We start from the raw sequence: 23,959 nt of genomic DNA on the forward strand, positions 1-23,959 counted from the left end.
CCCATGACTTTCCAAAGATAATAGCTAGAGGCTCAGATACCTCCTCTATTAACTCCTTGAGTATTCTAGGATGCATTTCATCGGGTCCTGGTGACTTGCAGGCATCTAACTTTTCTAAGTGATTTTTAACTTGTTCTTTTTTTTATTTTATCTTCTAATCCTACTCCCTTCCCATAAGCATTATGTTAGACATTCCTTCAGACTTCTCAGTGAAGACCGAAACAAAGAAGTCATTAAGAATCTCTGCCTTTTCCAAGCATTATGAACTGTTGTAGTTGTCTTATTATAGTTAACACTGCATCCTTAAAGAAGAACTAGTAATTATATATATATATATATATATATATATAAATAAAAAGAGAGAGACACCCCCTCCAGTGCTATATATAGATAGATTATATTGGCAGATTGATTGATATAGAGCTAAATAATGTTTTAGTGCTGGATCAGAATAAGACACAACAGTAAAATCAAGAGCCTTTGGAGTTAAGTCACAGAGTTCTTGTTATAGTACCCTTTTGCCTATGCATTACAGCATCTTGTTTTTTTATTTAATTTTAAAGATTGCTTGATGGTTAACCATCCATCCCTCAATTTTACCTATTTGCCCATGTCCTGTGAGCAGGCCAGGTATTAAAATAGGAGACTTGTGCTCCATTAAGCACTCAGATCACACTTTTCTGTACTTCAGTAATCTGCTACTCAGAACCATGGAAATAATGGGTACGGTGCAAGGGATGGCACAGCATTAACTGGCTGTCATCACATGAACATGTGTAACCCAAAATAAATATTGTAAATCTCTTTTAGGTCTACCAGTCTGGACAGCAGTCCTCATTGTTTGCACTCCTAGGATTAAGATATCTTTTGGATGGAACATAATAGCGGTCCATGTTTTACATATAACAAAACCCAGACAAACGGCTAGCAGTTTTGAAATCTCTTTTTTTAAATGAAAACCTGCGTCATCATTGGGAGCATAAATGCCCTCAATAATATAGATGGGAAACAGCATAACAAAGCCATAGGGCAGAATTTGTGAGTGAAAGGTAAGCTAAACCTTTTGGTATAACAAAAGGGAGCCCTTCCCCCGTATTGTTTAATACTCTTGTATTTGGAAACATACTTTAAAAATGAATTCTTTGATTTGAAGATACAGTAGGTGGCTTCTACATTGCTTTTGATGATACAGAAAACTTTTTTTTATGTTGAATAAGGTTTTCTTTGAATGAAGCACTAGACAGTGGGTTATTGTAATATCTTTGTGGTCTCAATCACACTTGCCCCCGAACTAGATATAATTAAACAATTTCACTTGATATCTGTGGTGGCAATATTGTGAATGACTGCAGGTTCTGTTAAGAAAAAATGTATAGTGAAAGTACAATATCTGTATCTTCTCATAATCTTTTTGGTTATACTTTCTCACAAAAGGGTTAAAGTTGTTCCTGAATCTGTGGTATAGGTGCACTGTAGTAATATGTGTATAATCTTTTTTCATGTATGTCACAAATTGATATCTAGATTGTTCAGCCATCTAACTGCTCCCTCATCAAGAGTAGCAAGGTGTTGCAATCTTCTGACTGTGCACTTCTAATTGTTTGACGGTCTGCAGCACTGCTCCATAGTCATGCTGTGAAAACTGGGCCAAGCATTTCTACATTGTGGCTGCCATTCTTGCTGTTCCCATCAGCAGCCTATTAAGTCTGGTCCAGGATCTGCGTTCCGGATTGCAAAAGGTGATGTAAGTTAGGGATTCTGAAATTCATCAGCATACCTGGCTCTCTATCCCAGAGTTGCTGCCACTCTGCGAGGACATAGCTGTTGGCCCCAATGTTCTGTTGTTCATCTGAGATGGCACTAGGCCGTTAGCCCTGGACATGAATGTTTTGTCACAAAAGGGTGTTTCGAGTTCAGTTGTGGCAAGGCAGCAGAAACTGCAAATGTTGGTGTTTTCTTGTGGAGGTGGCCAGATCTTATAGGAAGTTTGCCCCCATTGGAACCATTGTTAGCCTTGCATGTAGCAGGCTGTTTTCATCTACCATAGCCCTTCATGTGGTTTTAAGGGAAACAGCATCTCATCAAAGTTCTGAGAAAGATATGAGTCAACATGTATACATTTTACGTTAATTTGTGGCTAAGACAATCACTAATGGCATGAGTGGCTGTATTCAGTTCCATATCAAGACACATATGCCAACTTCTGTCTCAAACTGCTCCACAATATTCTATGGGAGCAAATACCAGTACTAGGATTGAGGTTTGTAAAACGCTTTCCTGTGCTCCCCAGGATGTCCCGGCTAGCTTCTAGATCAAGGAAGTATAGGAAGTGATCTTTTTCTTCACTTATTCTAGATAGGACCAATACGTTAGAGTGAGGTCCAGTTTCACTCATAAGTAAGTGGTCAGCTGGCTGGAAAGGGATTGAACATTCTCAACACAGCCTGTATGGGTTGGATGGCTGGGCAGTTCTTCAGATAGAAGGTTGTGGCCACTGTTTTAGACTCACTCAATGTAAGTCTCTGCTGATGAAGGCAAGTGGCCGGACCATTCATGTCCTGGATGAGTGGCTCTTCAGTATTGTGTGGTGGTTTACTACATCAGCAAGTCATATGTTATCTACATATATGCACTTATCAGCCTTTGTTGTTGTTAGATCATCAATGCATATGTTGAAAAGGAGAAGAGGTGGAACAGATCCTTGTGTTATGGAGGTGACTAAGTTGGCTGACTGTCTCCAGTTTGCAAAATGAAGCTTTGATTCGTTATCATTTCCATAATGAACCACACCATGGTATTGCAAGAAATAGTCTGCAACAACTTGCTGGCCAACAGTATCATATGGAGATGACAGATCAACCAGAACGGCACCAACTTTCTTGCTGTTTTCGAAGGCGTCTTCCATGTCTTATGTTAGGCAGATGACTTGATCTTGGTTATGCAGTCCTTGTCTGAAGCTAGACTGAATAAGGGCAGTGTGGTTCAGTAGCCTTATTGATATGCATCAGGGTCAGTCTCTCGATAGCTTGTACGTGACATAAAGGAGATAGGCAGTTCCATAGCTCTTGGGGTTTTCCAGGGATTTTCCTGGTTTCAGAATGTCTACGAACTTTGCCCTGCACCAGATTTATGGGATGCAGTTATCTTGGAGACATTGGTTGAGGAACCAAAGCAGACAGCTTTTGGTCCTAGGTGAATTAGAAGCTCCATATTTATATAATCCAGGCCTAGAGCCTTTACTGTTTTCATAAGGTTTATGGCCTAGTCCCTCTTTGTCTGAAAAGGGAACCCTCAAGTTCAAATCCACACTACGAGCCTCCCACCTCTCTGTATCTCAGTTTTGTCTGCACAGCTGAAAGACTTACCCAAGTTCTGTATATGACCATTAGCTACTAGCTGGGTGTGATGATGATTGTGGTGACTGGAAAACTCTCTTTTTTGCTGAGGCTGGAATCTCCAGAAAGTCTTTTGATGGTCTGCTACACTTTTTGGCTAGAATGAATAAAGTACGTCTTTGTGACTTTCTCTCACCATCAGTCATGCCTGGTTTGAGCCAGTAGTGGATTGAGTTCCTTGCTCTTAATAACAGCAGATTTGAATTCCTTGTAGAGAGTAATTGCTTCTGGCCACACAGGTACATACTGTCAGTGATAGCTTCTAGGGCAGAGGTTCCCAAAGATTTTTTTGCTGAGCCCCTTTGGGAGATTCATATCCTATGTGCACCCCCACCACCCCCTGTTTCTAAGAGACAGTATGTCCATGGATGTGTACCCCATTCTGGCCAGGATGTCCTAGTGCTCCATACCCTGCAACGATCCCTTGCCTCGAACTTTCTTCAGGTGGGTGGCCCCATCAGAATGCAGTCTGGCTGCGCCCCCCTTCGTGCCCTTGCCCCTGAGAAGCTCAGAATCACTCACAGGTTGCAGGCTTCTCTGGCCCTGATGTTATCATTGTGCAGGCAGAGAGGAACTAGCTCCCAAGGGACAGCATGCATATCAGCCTCTAAGAGGCCAGTAAGCTGGAAAGCTCCCCTCCCTCCACACGTACGCTTCCTACATAGGGAGAGGCCATGCCCCTCACTCCTCATCTCTTTTTCCTTCTTGTTCTTCTGGCCTCACAGCAGACTGGTGAGAGGAATTCTTATTTTATCGACAATATTTTGAAGAAACAAGAAAAAATTCTTAACCAGTCAGGTCTTTGCACCCCCCAAAACCCCTGATAACCTCATAGTTTCCCTTGCCCCCATCTTGAAAACCAGTGCTCTAGGGATCAGTTTTTTTAACAGCTGCCTGAAGTAATTTGCAGAAGTTTGATAGGAGTTGTTTAATATTGCTTGGACATGTGAAGTTCGTGGCCAGTTCACTGACTGACATCTCCAGTTCTGCTTGAAAGACCTCCCACTGAGCTTTCTGATAATTCCACTGGGCGTTCTGTAAGCTGTTTTGTTGTTGATATCCACAGGCCCGTGGTGATCAAAGAGAGCCCATGCTGAGACTTTGGGAAAGCTTCAAGCACCTTTCCACATTTGACCACTGGAACCAGTTGCCTGGAAGATGAAAAGACAATGGTGGATGAAGAGCCTGTTACCCATCTACTACTGTGAAAGCTTGGCATTTGCTTTGGATCATAGAGGAGTTGTAGGTCAGCGAATGAAGTCCACTCCATTAATCACTCTCCGTCTGTGTTGTTGTCAGAGTATCACAGATTGACATAGTGGGAATTGAAGTCACCACAGTAGATGGAAGATCCTAGAAAGGTGGGCAGAGTAGGGTTTGGCTAGTTAACTGATGGAGGGTTGTAGATGTTAATCAGCATAAGTTTGTTTACCTTTATTGCCTGCCATTCTACGAAGTCGTTTAGACCAGATGACTAGAACTCTGCAGGAGACACAAACCATTGCATGGAAGGGACTCCTGTTTGGGAGCATGCAAGCTGCTTGTGAACAGTAGCACGACCGGGGACTGCTGCTGGTGAGCCTAGTGCCGGCCCCAGTGGGCAGGGCTGGGGGTGGTACAGCTATGCCAGAGGGGCTGCCTGGGCTGGGCGCTGGCTCCTGTGAGTGGCGGTCTGACGTGCTGCTGCTTTTGCTGCTGTGATTCCTGGTAGAGCTCTGCAGCTTCACAGATATCCACTTTGTATCCATGGATATCCGCATCTGTGAATATAAATTTGTATCCGCAGAGGGCTCTACAGATGTTGACATAGTGACAACCTTTCTCTAAGATGGTATCCCAGACCTCTTCAGATAGTGATGACCCATGACGGTGTAGCCTGCAGTTGGAAGCTGCACATCTCCTGAGGCAAGATAATGTGTGTTTCAGTGTTTGTAACTAAGTGGAGCTGGATAGCTCTTTTCATTGCCTATAGCTCCTCCATATTAAAATGCAACATCTTTAGAAACAGCCCCATGTCTAAGGTTTCTGGTGCTGGCCCTGAAAAGGGCCCCATTAGAGGATAGCTCTTTCAGTCTGATTATCATTTAAAACATGAGCCTGTGTTTTTTCGGTCTGCTTTCATTTTGGTTGATGCTACTCACAGAGGGACACCATGAGATGGTAATAGACATTTGTTCACTGTGCATCTAATGATATCTCTTATAAAGCAAAACCAAGGATGTCGGTTTCTGAAGCAACCAAAATTATTTTAAACTATGTTCTTCTTTTCTTTAAAACAAAAATCTAGTGGTTCATCTAATGTGAAATCCTTTCTCCAAATTTAGGTAGCGCCAAATGCTTCAGAGGGATGCTGTAAGACATCCATAATGGACAATTATGTAATAACAACCTATAGGCCAGAATATTTCTTCTTAACCCCAGGCATTCAGTAGTCTATCTCCTTAAACGTTTTTATTCTAGCTAGGGTAACCGTATATGTCCAGTTCCTTTTTGTATCCTGCTAAGTTCTCAGCTTCAATAATGTCAGGAGGTAGTGAATTCCACAAGCTGATTGATTATGTATTGTGTAAAAGGATTTATTTTTATTCCATTCTAAACAAAACGGATAACTCAGTGTGAAAGCTAGGTTTAACAACTGTATATTTTGAAAACAAGTGGGAAGAGAATTAAGATATACTTGTAAAGTAAATAAAGCCTGCAATATGCTCAACTACTAAGATAAACTTCATGATATTAAACATTTAGAGACCATATTTATGGGTCTTCAAATTTCTTTTTTTCCCTAATGGTTTGTCCTTGCTCTTATAATGTAACAGAGGGTAAACAGGAGCGCTCCCATTGACTATCTCTATCTTCTATTATTTTGTATACCTATATTATATCAACTCTTTTACATCTCCACTGTAAATTAAGATTAGAGAAATGTTTAGTCTTCCCTCATTGAAGCCTTTCCATACTTTTGATAATTTTTCTTACCCTTCTTTGGACCTTGTGTACTTTTGTTATATCCTGTTTGCTGAATCCTACACTGATGATAGTACTAATGGCACTATATTTGCAGTAGTATTGTCTGTCTTTTTTGTAATACTGCCTGATATCTTTACAATTTTGACAGCTTTTGTGCACTATATGCTTGTCTGTGAGCTGTCCGCAGTGACATCTAGGCGTGTTCTTGAGTGGTTACAGTTAATCTACAATCCATCAATGTGTATGAGTAGTTCAAATAAGCATTGTGATTTGCTTTCTGTTTAACTCTGTCTCAATTTCATAATGTTTTGATGATAATTGCTTCCTTAGCAGATCAGGCAGTAACTTAACTATCTGAAAAGAAGCATTTTTCATGCAAACAATTTAGGTTCATAATGTATTAGGAAGATTGCATTACTCTGACTGTCCTGTGTGCATGGAAAATAAGTGATTGTTAAAATGTCCTATAACATTAGGTTTTTATACAATATTCTATAAATATTGAATAAACTCCAGTACTTAGAGTCCTGACCTGTACAGAGCTGACTCCTAGTGGTAACTCAGGGCGGTGGCTTTGTCTCTTTTTCCCTTTTTTGTCCAGGTTTGTTTCTGACAGCTGTCACCAAGTCTATCTTTGTGCTTATGCTAAATTGTGTATGGAACAATAGTAATTTCTGAATCCTTTCTTTACCATAACATATAAAGCAATTAAATTACAACTATCAAACCTTTTAAAATGACCTATTAGAAGTGGGAGATTTGAGTTTTTAATGACTGAACTTTATGTAGTTTGTTAGTAGAGACAGATTCTGCTATCATTACTCATGTTGAGTAATATGTAACTCTGGGATTACTCATTGAGTGTTAATTGTGAAAAAATATGGCAGTTACTCTTCAGAAGTTATTAAAAATTTATATTTTAATTGACCTAGAAAAAGTGATCACTAAACAGGATAAAACAAATGGGAAATGTAATGTTTAAACAGGCACACAAATCACATATTTGACATTGTGTGGTTGAACAGACACCAAATCTATTAACGAGTGAAATAATCTCAACAGCTGGACATAGGTGTCTTTGATTGAAAATTGTTATATGCTTCAGATGCATTCTGAAGCATGAAGCTAAATGCCAAAAACTTCTGACCACCCAAGAAATGTGATGATCCTTAAAAACATAATACTGTATTTGAAATTTGGTTTGCAAATATGAAATAAAATTACAAAAAAAGGAAAAATAGATGAAAAGATTGTCAGCAATGTGAACCCCTGGCTTGTTTACCAGGGCACTTGTGTTGCTTGACATGGGTATATTGATGGCTACAGCTATCGATAAAGTTTTGTCTGACATTCTAAGACCACTTTATTTGCATTTGGAAATAAACAGGAAATTTGTATTTAGTATTTTCTTACTTCCTATGATTTTCTGAACTGTAATATTATCAAACTATAACTGATCAGTTTGTGTGTGTGTGTGTGTGTGTGTGCGTGGGCTATATTATTATTATATTATGTATTGACAATTATCTATTTTATAAAGTGAAGGTGATTTCAGCCATCATTGGTGTTCTACGCTGGGTTTTCTCTGGACCACCTTTTTGACTGCTTTCTCTCACTTTCTCGTAGTCTGTATTTTTGTTTTTTTGGTTGCTTTTGCTCTTCTTCCCACATTTCAACACTGAAGAGAGTCCCTGTTTCTATCTGAGGAGCAAGCAGAAAACAAATTCAAGATGGAAGCTTCTTACCCATCTGACCTAGGGTGACCAGATGTCCCAATTTTATAGGGACATTCCCGATTTTTGGGTCTTTCTTATATTGACTCCTATATGATCCAGTCTTCCAGAATATTCAAACTTTTTATAATGGTGGAGAGATGTGCCTCTTCTGATAGAAGAGAAAGTGACTAGTAAGAGGCTGTTTGTTGTTTTCCCCCTGTCTTCTATTGTTTGTATTTTGTAATCAACCACACAATTTCAGGTCCCATTTTTAACCTAGAAACTTTAAGCGAAACTATATATTTGAACAGACCCATTATTTTATGATAGAGAGAAAAGACTTCTCTTGGTGGTCAGGAAAACCAAACTTACCATCCAAGCTAGTAGACAGTAAGGTACAGTGTGTTAAGAAAGAGAGACAATTTTAAATCTGAATATTTTTAGAGGTTCTAGGGGAATGTTTACTAAAACATGAAGTGTTAGTAAAAACCAAACAAGCATATTTTAAAATGCTAGCTCCAGGACATTACACCGTCTCTGTGTTTTCAGTTGTTTTAGTATAGTAGCTTATTCTCATTTCTTCTCCCACCCTCCATTTTTCTAGAAGTCTCAGTTCCAAAAATTAAGTATCTTACTGCAGATGATTTTAATAAGTTGGATGCAAGTCTTTCTACTGTTCTGACCAAGAGTTGATTTGTGTAAATCCCTTTAAAGGACAGAAACCCTTTTGAAGACTTGGGAGTCCCTTGACACACTCTTTGGCATATAACTGTTCAAGTGAGTTATCTCCAAAGTTAATTGTTCCAAATGCAGTATGGAACAGTGTGCATGTTTTTGTTGCAGCTTACTGTGGCTTTCTCCCATGCAGTCTTCACCAATCCCTCATCTTCAATCAGACTGTATGAAATTGAGCATGAATTTAAAAATAAAGGAAGTGCTATGCCCATTCTTGAATTATACATAGGGCAGCACCCACATATCCCTGGTCCCAGCGTTGCACCCCAGAAATGTACCGTCTTGCACTGTTAAGTTTTTTACTGAACGGTACAGCCTCATAAGGTCCGTCAATTTGACAAAGATTATGCATCACCCTTTGTTAACCTGAGTAGATTCCCCAAACACTTCAGCTGAAAATATGATTAGACATAAAACAGATTTACTAGCTAATGAAAGATAGATTTTAAGTGAGTAAGTGGTATTGGCATAGATGATCAGAATTGGTTACAAAAGGAAATAAAATATAAAATTGCAACCTAATTCCTAAACTTTACCGTGCTAATAATTCTAAAAGCAAAAGAATTTCTCTCACCCAGAACTTCACCTGCAGTTCTTGCTAACTAGAATGCGTTCTAGTTAGGACCAGCCCCTCCCATAGCCTCAAAGGAGTTTCTTTGTCTTCCCGATGTTCCTTGCATAAAGATGGTGGAAGAGAGGGAGGTGAAGTGATGATATCACTGTCCCCTATCTGTACTCTTCTTGCTTTCAGGCATAACCCTCCACCCAACTGGGTTGCTGTGAAATACATAGTGTGTCTCAGGAGAATTGCAAATTTCTTGCTCACCTTTTGTCTATGTGAGTCTTGAGCCCTCTCTGGGGATGACATGCAGATCTTTTGTTTATAGGCCCTTCTTTTTTTCTGAGAGGTTAGTGTGTGGGCATTTCCCAGACTTACAACATGTTTCAGCAACAAGACATGTAGCAAAATGTCATCACTTGCTCTATACATTGATGCACACATTTAAACAGGACAATGAGTTTCAGCAAATCATGGCTTTTCAAATGATATCTCACATTGTACTTTGTACAAAATATCAGAACCACATACAAGTGGTGAATATGGGAGTACAGGGCAGTGTTCCCTCTCATTCTTTACGTCCATGTGCGGAATTAATTTTGTTATGTGCACCAATATGGAGGTGATGTGTGACATATCACCTTCATATTGATGCGCATAACTAAATTCATGTGTGTGGCGGGGGGGAGGGCTGAGTCGTTTGCAGTGTGGGACAGGCCTAGGGTTCTGGGGTGTGTGTGTGTGCGAGCTCTGGCTGGAGGGGTAGGGTCTGGGGTGGGGCTGGGGATGAGGGTTTTGGGGTGCAGGAAGGGGTTCAGGGCTGGGACAGAGGGTTGGGGGGATGAGGGCTTCGGCTAGGGGTAAAGGCTCTGGGGTGGCACCAGGGATGAGGGGATTGGGGTGCGGAAGGGGGCTCAGGGCTGGGAAAGAAGGTTGGGGTGAGGCCAGGGATGAGGGGTGTGGGATGCAGGCTGCCCCAGGGCTGCGGTGGGGAGAGAGGATCTCCCACAGCCCTCTCTTGCTGCAGCAGCTCAGAGCTGGGGGAGAAGCGCCTCTCCCGGGCCGTGGCTGCTCCAGCAGGGCTGGGCCGAGGGAGGGGCTCCTCTCCCCCAACTGCAGCAAGTCTGGGGCAGGTCCATGCTGGGGCTGCCTGGGAGGTCTGTGCTGTGGGAGAGGTATCTTTCCCAGCTGCAGCCCTGAGCCCCTGCATGGGGCTTAATAGGCAGCTGCGCTGCTGCTCAGTTTAGAGAGAATTTAGATACAGTGTGTTATTTTGAGGTAGTGTGTGTCACAACCAATACAGAGGATTTCACATTTGTAAATTGTTATATAAATTGTCTTTTCTGCTGTTTGCATGGCACCTGCTGTAATGTTTGGCACAATACAAATAGTAAAATATGAATAATGTTGTGACACCTGGGTAATGAGTAGGATATTAATTGTGATGCAGAATAAAAGTACAATTGACCATAAAATATCTCTAACGGGTTAGGTCAAAAACTGTTTCTAAGGCTGAAAGTCCTTTAGGGAAGAGAGAGTGTCTTCTTCTAGTTTTATCTCCAAATATTCCAGATTTGGAGTTAATTTATTATAAAACACAGTACACAGTTTATTCCATTAGTAGTGTAGCTTACAGGGTTCATACAGGATGGCCTAACCCATGCAAATGAAGAGAGTGCAGTTACATTCTCAGACCTGTCTGGTATGTATGGAAACAGTTTCAGAGAGCAAATAGTAATGTGAGAAATACTACTCATTGGTTTAAAATTAAGAATGTGCTTAAATGTTTGCAGGATCAGGGCATGAAAGTAATCCATTTTAAACAGTGGATGTATGACTGCCTGGCCTCCCTTAATATGAAACTTTACATCCTCTTTTTGTCAGAGGAAATCAACATTTGTTTGAGACATGGTCCCGCTAGGTGCTAAGTATCTTGCAAGTTCAGCTTTCAATACCTACCTGAATTGGTGGTTAACAGGTTAGTTGCTACTAGAGTTCAGTTTCTAGCATTTCTTTTAAAAAGATGAAATGACTTTATAGTTGTTTCCCGCTTCAAAACTGCTGATGTGCTTTGAATATGGTAGCGAATTTTCTTAATACAATTTTATTTCTCTTTATCTTTGAGCCAGCAGCAGTGCAGGACTTCTCCCTTATGCATCTAATCTCATATGAGCATGTATGCCAAAGTGTTTCCCTTCCATTCCCAAGGCAGTAATTTGGGAAGTGTCTGGCTAAGTCAGATGATTTAGGGTAATTAATGCACAACTTTCCTGCTGATTTCCATTTTCCCTGATTAATTTTCCTCCTCCACTTATGAGCAGCATTTTCCATTTGGAGCTGGAATGCCACTCAAGCTATCTGCCAAAGAATATTTGAGAGTATTTAAGTCTGTACCATTGCACTTTCCGTCCTCTGTAAACATCTGACAGAATTTCCTTATTAAGATCTCCATATTGCCTAAAGATTTCTTGGGTTGCTACACTTCTTACTCAGCATTTTAGTTTTATCTTAAAAATTGACATCTGAAGTCTATTTTGAGGTTTAATAGTCTCAGATCTGTCAAGTTTTATTCACTGAGACCCTGATCCTGTGAGCTACTGAGAACTGCCTGGGAAAGGTGGTGATCACTACACACAGCTGCTTTGACTTGAACTGAATGGGTTGAGGGTGCTCAACACATCGCAGGAGACTTTTGCACCAAATTTTAGGTAGTTTTAAAAACTTTTAAAAATATTAAAATAAGTTGTAAAAGCAAACTTTTAGTCTAATTTGCTAGTTTTAGTTTAAACAAAACTCATTTGTTGGAGCTCTAGGAATAGAGCAAAAACTATGTGCGGCTATTGGATAAATTGGTTAGAAAGGCTAATCCCATGTTCACATCTGGAATTTTAATAGAGCAATAATGTATCATTGTGGTTTTATTTCATTTTGCTCTCAGATATAGTTTCCTAAATCTTGTTCTACTGGCCAACTCATGTCACTTTCACCATTCACATAAATGTGCACGTTTTGTATTAAATACAATGCTGAATTTTTTGATCATGGGAACAACTGAGAAACCTCTATGTTCATTTTTAATTAGGTTACCCTGGGTCTTAGTTGGGTGGCTGTCAATTTTTCAAAGGCTTTTCAATTTTATCGGTTCCACCTGTCTTGTAATTTACCTTTGTCACAACTGATATTTACATTTCATGCAATATAAAATGAATAGGAGACAAAATAATTAATATGAAAAAGATCAACTTAGGCAAAATGTTAATTAAATTAGGGCTGTTGATTAATCACAGTTAACTCATGTGATTAACTCAAAATTAATCACAATTAATTGCAGTTTTAATTGTACTGTTAAAAAATAGAACACCAATTGAAATTTATTAAATATTTTTGGATGTTTGTCTACATTTTCATATATATTGTATTCTGTGTAGTAATTGAAATCAAAGTGTATATTCTTTTTCCTAACAAATATTTGCACTGTAAAAACAATAAAAGAAATGTTATCTTTCAATTCATTTCATACAAGTACTGTAGTGCAATCTCTTTGTCGTGAAAATGCAACTTACAAATATAGATTTATTTTTTTTGTTGTATTGTTTTGTTTTTGAGTGCAGTCATGTAAAACTTCAGAACCTACAAGTCCGCTCAATACTACTACTTGTTCAGTCAATTGCTAAGACAAACAAGTTTGTATACATTTAAGGGAGATAATGCTGCCCGCTTATTTACCATGTCACCTGAAAGTGGGAACAGGTATTTGCATGGCACTTTTGTAGCCAGCATTGCAAGATATTTATGTGCCAGATATGCTAAACATTCGCATGCCCCTTCATGCTTCAACTACCATTCTAGAGGACATGCTTCCATGCTGATGACACTCATTAAAAAAATAAGCATTAATTAAATTTCTGACTGAACTCCTTGGGGCAGAATTGTATGTCCCCTGCTGTGTTTTACCCACTTTTTTGCCATATGTTTCCTGTTATAACAGTCTTGGATGGTGACCCAGCATGTTGTTCATTTTAAGAACACTTGCACTGCAGATTTGGCACAACACAAAGAGGGTACCAATGTGAGATTTCTAAAGATAGCTATGGCACTCAGCCCAAGCTTTAAGAATCTGAAACGCCTTCCAAAATCTGAGAGGCACGAGGCGTGGCGCTTGCTTTCAGCAATCTTAAAAGAGCAACACTCTGATGCGGAAACAACAGAACCCGAACCACCAAAAAAGAAAATCGACCTTCTGCTGGTGGCATCTTACTCAGAGAATGAAAATGAATATGATTGGTCTGCACTGCTTTGGATCATTACCGAACAGAACCCATCATCAGCATGGACTCATCCCCTGGTATACGGGTTGAAACATGAAGGGACATATGAATCTTTAGCACATCTGGCACTTAAATATCTTGCAACACTGGCTACAACAGTGCCATGAGAACGCCGGTTCTCACTTTCAGGTGACATTGTAAACAAGACGCGTGCAGCATTATCTCCTGCAAATATAAACAAATTTATTTGTCTGAGCGATTGGTTGAACAAAAGTGGGACTGAGTGGACTGGCAGGCTCTAAAATTTTACCTTGTTTTATTTTTGAATGCGGAGGTTTTTTGTACATAATTCTACATTTGTAAGTTCAACTTTCATGATAAAGAGATTGCACTACAGTACTTGTATGAGGTGAACTGAAAAACACTCATTGAAAAATTTGGTTTTTACAGTGCAAATACTTGTAATAAAAAATAAATATAAAGTGAGCACTGTAAACGTTGTATTGTGTTGTAAATAAATTCAATATATTTGAAAACGTAGAAAACATCCAAAAATATTTAAATAACTATTTAAATAAATGGTATTCTATTATTGTTTAACAATGCAATTGTGCAATTAATTTTTTTCATTTCTTGACACCCCTATTAATGATACAAAATACATGCTGTTTTCCAGTATGAACTGTATTTCCATTAATGGGTTTTGCTGGCAAAAGCTTTGCAGTGTAGGCTATCCCAGTGTCTCTCCTGCAGGGTCTCCCCCATAGCAGTTGCTGATCAGTCACCCCTCCCCATCTTCTCTAGGCAGGATTTTTTTTTAACAGTCCTTTGATCTTAGGCCCCAGCCTTGGAAAAATATAAACTTGTTAACCTATGCAGAGGCAGGCAGTTAGGTGCATCCCAATCAAGAAGCCATTTGTTCTCTTAGTGACCCATGAAATTTTTCCTTCCCCCCCCCTCTATTTTATCTTTAGTAATTGATTAGTTTCCTTCATGTTCTTTCTAAAAGCCCCTTTTAAAATCAAATCCATGTAGTTAGAATAATATGAATCAAATAAACTGAGATACATCATATAAAAAAGAAAAATACTGTTACCTGCACAACTTGCCTGCAGTATAACCCCTGCCATAGACCTGTACTAATGATATCTTGTCATTCCATGAATTGGCTAAGGGCTTGGCTACACTCACACTTTACAGCACTGCAACTTTTGCGCTCAGGGGTGTGAAAAAACACCCCCCTGAGCACTGCAAGATGCAGCGCTGTAAAGCATCAGTGTATCAGGGCGGCAGCGCTGGGAGCGCGGCTCCCAGCGCTGCACGCTACCCCCGTAAAGGATGTGGTTTACGTGAAGCGCTGGGAGAGCTTTACGTGCAGCGCTGCTGCTCTGACCACACTCACACTTCAAAGCGCTGCCGTGGCAGCATTTTGAAATTCCAAGTGTAGCCATACCCTAAGAAATCACCAGCCTTTGTTTACTTCAGCCATTTCCCTGTCGGAATCTGGAATGGATACGTGTGTTTTTTTCTTTGGTTTCTTTAAATGTAACTGGAACAACTTGCCCTTTATGGTTGCGGTTATTTTTTATTTACCTTTTTCATACTGTTTCTATATGGTTCATTTAAAAAAAATCCTATATTGAGTTATAGAGAGAGAGCATATAAAGCACAAATTAAAGATTGAATAGTAGCTCCACTAGCAACTTATATAATTAAGAACATGTTATCTATAATGATCATTCAGTTCTATGTATATAGGTAATATTTGGCTTTCTGTGTGGAATATCAACATAGCAGTGTAGTAATTATTTCAGTAGCTTGTTGATTGGAAACTGCAAATGCAGACACTATCGCTATCATTATTTGTACTTGGTTGTATAATTGAAACAGCTATAAATAAAAAATAATTGTCTTATGTCACAGCTAATATCTGAGATAAACATAGTAATGCCTTGTTTTGTGGCACTACTGGGATAGTCGCTATCCTTCAGTGTAATGAAAATTAAAGCAATTACATAATATACTTATTCATACAATGTAAAAGGATGCCTTTATCAGATGATTCAGCTGTTGATCTTTCACCTTCTTTACTTCTGAGTGGTTTGCCTGATAGTAACTGTGGGTTTTGGTTGTCCCCACAGATTAGAAGGTACTTAATTCTTTGGATTTGTTTTGGTTTTTTATTTTTCTAACCTAGTGATGCAAGTAGTCATCATCCAAGGATCGATCTATCTTTGTCAGCCTATTGAGCAAGTTTAATAATCAATTCAAACAGTATAAAAATTCAAATAGTATCAATATAAGATAACATTGTGGAGGTGATTAATTTCATAGTGTGGAAGATTGACTTTGGACCTGATTTTTCAAACACATATATAACTTATGCACAAGTCCCGCTGAGCTATGTGTAGTTCAAAAGCTTGTCTCGTTCACCAGCAGAAGTTGGGTCCAATAAAAGATAGCATCCCACTCACCTTGTGTCTTACGCTTAAAGTAACACACATGATTGTAAGATTGGAGCCTTTGTGTATTACATTTAATATATACACAGTTACGGCACTGAATGTTTCACTAATGTGGTACGTATGTTCACTGCTTATGTACATTTAGTCTGAAAATTATAAAGCATATTATTTAACATCAAACCTCTTTTTAAAAATACAAAGCATTTCTTAAAAATGAGTGAAGATTATTTTATGTTGATTTTTTTATTTTAATTTTTAAATGACAAATAATAATTTAGGACACATAATACGTTGCTAGTGTTCAAAGTCAACAGTAAGAAAAAGGTTCATGAAAATTTTCCTGAAATACTTTTGTCTGATGAGTCACTGATGAAATAGATACTGGCTGGTAGAATACTTTACATCTAAAGAAACACATTAAACTCAAAATATTAATACTTAAACATTTATAATAGGTAGTTTCAACAATTAAACCTTCTCTGAATCTGCCTGCCAATTTTTAGGATCAAAACATATTGTCTCATTTGTAAGAACTTTTTTTTCATTCCCTGTTGCTGCATGAAAGATCCACATGGTGAGAGACAACTGAATGTATGGGGAACCGGTGAAACTGACAATATACAAAAGCAGTGTCCAGTTCACAAACCTGAAAAATAGGGGCAATTATTGTCCAGTGTAGTCTTTTAATTACAATAATCATGGATGTCACTTGTAGCACTATTAGGTAAAGCGCTTTCAGAGAGACGTTTGACATTAAAGCATTTAATATATGTTCTTATACCGTGCTTATCAATATACTATGAGCACCTTCCAGTCATGCATTAAACTAACATTTGGCATGTGTTAATTGTGCTCTTATCTTCTCCCCCGGGGGAGAACTATATGCAGTGAAGTGTCTTGTTTTGATCGGGCTTTGTTTGTTTCGGGGTCTGTGTTTTGGACGGTATATTTTTCTTTTACTATGCATGTTGCTATGTTAGAGAAGACAAGGTTGAAGAAGTGTGTCTTGCACTTGGATCTGATGAGATTTGTGATGGAGCAAGTTCAAGATGTTTGGTAACAATTCTTGTGGCTTTTTATTTCTAATTGTCTATTTCGGAGGGTTGGATTCTGTGACTGGAAGGTAGTGGTGGGAGTTTTGGACTAGCAAAACAATCTTCGGTACAAGGGATTTACAGCACTTACAGATACTACACCTACTTGCTCATAGATTAACTTGCTCCTTTACAAACCTCACCACATTCAAGTGCAAGACACATTTCTTCAACCTTGCCTTCTCATAGGAAAATGCATATTCTCAAAAATAATCCTCCTCAGATCCCCCCCAAAAACAAACACACAACCTTATCAAAACAAGACACTTCACTGCATACACTTCTCCCCCTGGGAAGAGGATAAGAGCACAATTAACATGTACCAGATATTAGTTTAATAGATAACTGGAAGGTGCTCGTACTATGTTGATGAGTAATGTATAAGAACATATACAGAATAGAATACAAGTGGCTTTCAAGGAAAATACCGTATATATCTGAAGATGGCAGTTCTGTCTGTTGATAAGGTATAATGTTTTAGCTGTAGCTTGTGCTGCTGAAGAAAGAATCTGACACGGAATGATCTTTATGTTGGATGCTTGTCAAATAAAGATGGCTTTATTAGAAAACCAGGTTATTTTTAATAACATAAATCTGAGAAGTAAAATGGTATTTATTGCCTAGGGAGTGATGTTTAATGAAAATGCTGGATAATGAATACAATTGAAAGTTTCAGTTAACTCACCTGAATCTTTTTGCTGTACTAATGTGTGATTAACTTGATACTTCCAATTTTAACAGGTGAGTATATCTCACAGGTGCTCAAACACTACGTGATGAGGGAATATAAAAGCCTTGGTTGATGGGCAGAAAGATGTTGTCTTACTCAGAATTCTCTCCTAAATTTTGTAACAAGTAATCCATACCGTGTAATAATTTTCTAAACTATGTTTTACAAACAATAGCTGTGGCATTGAATAAAAATTGCAGCAGAAGTAGTAGTTCACTAGTGAAACACATTTTAAGAAGGTGCTGTATCCAATTCCCTAAAGCAAGAAGAAAATCAGATGCATTTGTTAGCAGGATTTTTCTGGTCAAATCAGTGGTCATGAAATGGTTTTTGGTTTTGTTTTACTAGAGTCAAGATAAGCAGGTCTATAAGGAGCTAAATGTCTTCTCCTTGCAATGATATAAGAGCTGATGCTGCCATTGCCTGCTCAGATTTTAAATATAGTGTTTGTATCTTGATATTGATGGTGTGTTTGTACTATAATGTGACTAAAATAAGGAGAGGTACCAGTGAAGAGTGAAAATCTATGAGGCCAGCCCTGAGGTGCGTCTTCTCAAGGGGGAGCAGGACCCAAGTACTTATGTAAATCTGTGGGTGAGAGGACTAAACGTAAATGTATATACCTAGGAACAAAGAATGTAGGCTGACCTTAGAGGATGGAAGACACTATCCTGGGAAACAGAGACTCTGAAAAAGGGGTAATGCAATCCTTGGATGCCAAAACAAGGAAATCTCAAGTAGCAGTAAAGACGTTATTTTACCTCTGTATTTGACACTGGTGGGACCGCTGCTGGAATACTGTGTACAGTTCTGCTGTCCACAATTCAAGAAGAATATTGATAAACTAGAGAGAGTTCAGAGAATAGCCACGAGAATGATTAAAGTATTAGAAAACATGTCTCATAGCAATAGACTCAAGGAGCTCAATCTATTTAGCTGAACAGAAAGAAGGTTAAGGTATGACTTCATCACAGTTTATAAGTATCTAAACAAGGAAGAAATATTTGATAATGGGCTATTTAGTCTAGTAGGGAAAGGTGTAACACAATGCAATGGCTGGAAGTTGATTCTAGAAAAATTCAGACATAGTAAGGCATACATTAACAGTAATTAAATATTGGAACAACTTACCAAGTTCATGGTGGGTATAAGTCAATATTGGATGTTTTTTCTAAAAGATCTGCTCTAGGAATTACTTTGGGGAAGTTCTGTGGACTGTTTTTTACAGCAGGTCAGACTAGAATCTGTGAAAATGACATTAATAATTTAATGTTATTTAGCAAGTTATTTTTAGGACACCTGATGCTTTTCTAAAGAAAAATAGGGAAGAAGTATTTATAACTTTTGTGCAGAGCTTGAAAATATATTATGTAATCCACAAACCTTCACAGTAAACCAATTATTCCTGTAATTGAAAAAACAGAATATATTGTTTTATCAGTCGTATCCTGAGGCCATATCTACAGATGGAAAATGTGTTAGCTAGCACATTTTAACTAATTTGATGTTAAATACAGCTTAGTTTCTGGTGTTGACAGAAGCAATACGTTATCTAGTAGTGGTTAACAGTAGGAATCCCGCTTAGGGTAAAATCATATGTAATATGTTAATTAAAATGTGTTAGCTAATACATTTTAAACACAATGCAGTTTCTCAGGATAGACAAGAACTAATGGTTATAAATGTGTAAAAGATACAGTACGGTATACGGTTTTGTCATTAAGGGGACGTAATTCCTCTCACACTTGTCTGTCAGATCTGTTTGAAAATTAGTGCCTTAGTCTGTGTTTACGATACTGCCACTGCAGTAACACAGCTAAAACGATGTAACTGTGCTGCTGTAGTGCCATAGTATAGACCAGGGGTCGGCAACCTTTCCGAAGTGGTGTGCCAAGTTCCCTGTAATTTAAGGTTTCGCGTGCCAGTAATACATTTTAATGTTTGTAGAAGGTCTATATTATATAAATAAACTATTGTTGTATTTAAAGTAAATAAGGTTTTTAAAATATTTAAGAAGCTTCAGTTAAAATACAATTAAAATGCAGATATTATCAATTTAGTGTGATCCTTGCCTGGGATCCTTCTCTGGAGTTCCAGCCACCAGCCCCACTCAGCCCATGCCAGTCTGGGGTCCAACCGCTGGCCCTGCTCAGCCTGCTGCTGGTCTGGGGTTCCATTCACTCAGCCAGCAGTGGGCTGAGGGGGCCAATGGCGGGCTGAGAGGGGCCGGCACGCGGCTGAGTGGCTCAGTCCGCTGCCAGTCTTGGGTGCTGGCAGCACTCAGCCGGCTGCCGGTCTGGGGTTCCGGCTGCCGGCCCCTTGCCAGTCAGGGTCCCAGTCACCGGCCCCACTCAGCCTCATGCCAGTCTGGGTGAGCAGAATCACAGGCTGGTGGTAGGCTGAGGGGAGCTGGTGGCAGGGATCCTGGCTGGCAGGAACTGGCAAACGGAACCCCAGACCGGCAGTGGGCTGAGTGGTGGCAGCAGCCAGGACGTCAGACTGGCAGCAGACTGAGCCGCTCAGCCCGCTGCCGGTCTGAGGTCCTGGCCGCTGGCCCCGCTCAGCCAGCTGTCAGCTGAGTGAATGGAACCCCAGACCGGCAGCGGGCTGAGCGGGGCTGGTGTCTGGAACCCCAGACAAGGATTTCAGGCCCTGTTCAGCTCGCTGCCAGTCTAGGCTGAGCAAGGCCAGTGGCCGGGACCTCACACCAGCGGTGGACTGAGCAGGGCTGGTGGCCGGAACCTCAGACCGGCAGTGTGCAGAGCATGGAATTTTTTACAGCCCTGCACGATGTAGCTAGGCTGACATACGTTTTAGGTGTAGACTAGGCCTTAGAGTGTAAAATCCTTGAGGCCGGGTACATACCTTGTTCAGTTTTATAAAGTGCTATGAACATTTGCAGTGTTCTATACATGATTAGTAAAGGTATTTGTCTGGTAAGTATTGCTGCAAACATGTAGTACTCAATGAAATTTTTAGTAAATTAGAGACCCATGCTAATCCATACACCTCAAGTACAAACAAATTTGGAAGCTTCTCATTCTCACTTCTCAGCAAAGATTTAGTAAGAGTGCTGTAGTAAAGTGTTATGATGTGTTAAAATTAAATCTTAAAAATAATTAAAATTATAATTATGATTAAAAATTAAACAACACTTGTCAAATATGTGATGGAAGTAAATTTTGTGTTGCATTATTCTTGCTTGTTTGGCCACTCTGTTCAGTATTTCAGAATCTGGGGTAGCTGTGTTACTCTGTATCCACAAAAACGAGGAGTCTAGTGGCACCTTAAAGACTAACAGATTTTTTTGGGCAAATAAATCTGTTAGTTTTTAAGGTGCCACCAGACTCCTTGTATTTCAGAGTGGCTCTCTGTCAGTACAATATTGAAGTTTTTCTAAGTTCAGAATGCTTGAAACTCATCTGTATTGATGCATATGTTGCAAAGAAACACTTGTATGCAAAAGTTATAGTAAGTTATTGAGGGATATAGCGGGACTTGCAGGAAGTGAAAAAAATGTCTTGACTCCATGCAGAATGTGTAGTTACCTAGTTATTATTTTGATTATCAGCTTCTCATTGCTTAAGGTAACAGACTATGCTACAAGTGGTTAGGAATTTCTGATGGGCACTTGTTATAGTTTATTTGAAATAAGAAAAACAGAATGCATTTAATACTTCTTAATAGTCCTCCTGAAGATCTAAATAGAATGCAATTTTGTAGCTCTTAGTATATTCAAATATACATTTAGATGGAAAACCTGCTAAATTATCTGAAGAAAGGCAAACATTATGTCTTATGTGCTGTGTATATGCCAAAACATATGGGGAAATGAGGTGGATATCCCACTTACCGTTTTGGATTGCTAATTAACATCTTAGGAATCTTAAAGATTATCTGGTTCACAAATATCAGTTAGGGCTGGAAGAATGTAGACAGTGTTCATTTCCAGATTGCCTGTGAATCCCCGTGATGTAATATACTTTAAAATGTGTCATATAGATATTAATAAAATATCTTAGTGCTTCAACTGTTAAGTACATAAGAACATAAGAGTAGCCATACTGGGTCAGACTGAAGGTCCATCTAGCCCAGTATCCTGTCTTCTGATAGTGGCCAATGCCAGGTGCCCCAGAGGGAATGAACAGAACAGGTAATCATCAAGTGATCCATTCCCTGTTGCCTATTCCTCACTTCTGGCAAACAAAGGCTAGGGACACCATCCCTGCCCATCCTGTCTAATAGCCACTGATGGACCGATTCTCCATTAACTTACCTAATTCTTTTTTGAACCCTGTTAATCTTGGCCTTCACAACATTCTCTGGTAAGGAGGTTCCACAGGTTGACTGTGCATTGTGTGAAAAAATACTTCCTTTTGTTTGTTTTAAACATGCTGCCTATTAATTTCATTTGGTGATGTCTAGTTCTTGTGTTATGAGGAATAAATAACACTTCCTTATTTACTTTCTCCACACCAGTCATGATTTTATAGATCTTTATCATATCCCCACTTAGTCGTCGTCTTTTCCAAGCTGAAAAGTCCCTGTCTTATTAATCTCTCCTCATACGGAGCCGTTCCATACCCCTAATAATTTTTGTTGCCCTTTTCCGAACCTGTTCCAATTCCAATATATCTTTTTTGAGATGGGTGATCACATCTATACGCAATTTTCAAGATGTGGGTGTACCATAGATTTATATAGAGGTAATCTGGTATTTTCTATCTTATCTATCCCTTTCTTAACGATTCGCAATGTTCTGTTTGCATTTTTGGTGGCTGCTGCACATTGAGTGGATGTTTTCGGAGAACTATTGACAATGACTCCAAGATCTTTTTCTTGAGTGGTAACAGCTAATTTAGACCCCATCATTTTATCAGTATTGTTGGGATTATGTTTTCCAATGTGCATTGCTTTGCATTTATCAACACTGAATTTCATCTGCCATTTTATTGCCCAGTCACTCAGTTTTGAGAGATCCTTTTGTAGCTCTTCACGGTCTGCCTGGGACTTAACTATCTTGAACATTTCTTTAATTACTTAAAAACTAATCTTTAGAAGAACAGTAAAATGAGATTGTCAAAGAGGTTGTATTTCTCTCTCCCATGAAAGCAATCGTTAAAGGGATGTATAAAAACTGCACCTTTGATGATTCATATTTTACATTTTTTTAGTAATTGTCTTTGACAGATCTCTTCCTAGGGGAAAGCATTGAAATAAAAATAGGGTACATTTCAGTTATGTCCAACTCTGAGAAGATATAAGTATATAAAGTCTGTATTGTATAAAGTCAGTCAGCATGACTAGATATGTGAACAACTCCTTAATGCTGCCTCTTGCAATAGATTCATCATTGGGGGCCTGATGCAGCAAGCTGCTGACAAGCCTCAACTCCCACTCGAAGGAGACACTCAGCACCTCACAGGATCAGGCCCGCTATACAAATTACTGAATGTTGATTTGGTTTTGAGACAATCTTTTATATGTAATGTACTTAATTTTTGAGTATCTACAAGAATCTAATATGTATGACATATGCTTCCATATCGCTGTTTTCTGGTTTGCTAATGTTTATGGTAAGCAACTAATCACAACTAAACGAATAACAGATTTTAAATAAAACTTTCTGCTGCAGGCTGTGGGTCACATTTGGCTCCCACTAAAGTCAATGACAGAAACCCATTGACCTGAATGGGGGCAGGAGTTCACCTGCAGGACTACAGTTGTAGTCTTTTTCAGCTGTTTAATTTGATATAAATTTGGGGGTCAGTCCTTTAAATGTGCACAAGCTATCCCATTGTATTGTCTGGGACTGTTTACAGGAGTGATGTTACTCAGAAGTGTAAATGTTTGAAGGATCGGGCCCCTGTGTGCATAGTGAATATAAATCCTGTGTCTTGTTAGTTCTGAGAATTAAAAGTACAAGATGGAATAACTCGTACAGCACTTACTTTCCAAACCCATAAAAGAGTATTTGTATTATAGTTCTCTTCCTTTAATTTTTTTTCAAAATTAAAAAAAAAAAAATTTT

General features: G+C 39.0%; 1 protein-coding gene across 9 annotated transcripts in view; it reads left to right on the plus strand.

The window, feature by feature from the left end:
- HIVEP1 (HIVEP zinc finger 1) overlaps nt 1-23,959 on the plus strand; it is a 193,496-nt gene that overhangs the window by 74,421 nt on the left and 95,116 nt on the right. For 3 of the 9 annotated variants that reach the window (XM_032793277.1, XM_032793280.2, XM_075062837.1), the window contains one exon: nt 4,462-4,641. The exons of the other annotated variants lie outside the window; for them this stretch is intronic. In XM_032793277.1, coding sequence (XP_032649168.1) covers nt 4,554-4,641 — 88 coding nt within the window. In that variant the 5' untranslated portion in view covers nt 4,462-4,553. The remainder of the gene's footprint in view (nt 1-4,461; nt 4,642-23,959) is intronic. 9 annotated transcript variants of the gene reach the window in all.

The sequence above is a fragment of the Chelonoidis abingdonii genome, chromosome 2, assembly GCF_003597395.2.
Source record: "Chelonoidis abingdonii isolate Lonesome George chromosome 2, CheloAbing_2.0, whole genome shotgun sequence".
Classification (NCBI taxonomy): Eukaryota; Metazoa; Chordata; order Testudines; family Testudinidae; genus Chelonoidis; species Chelonoidis abingdonii.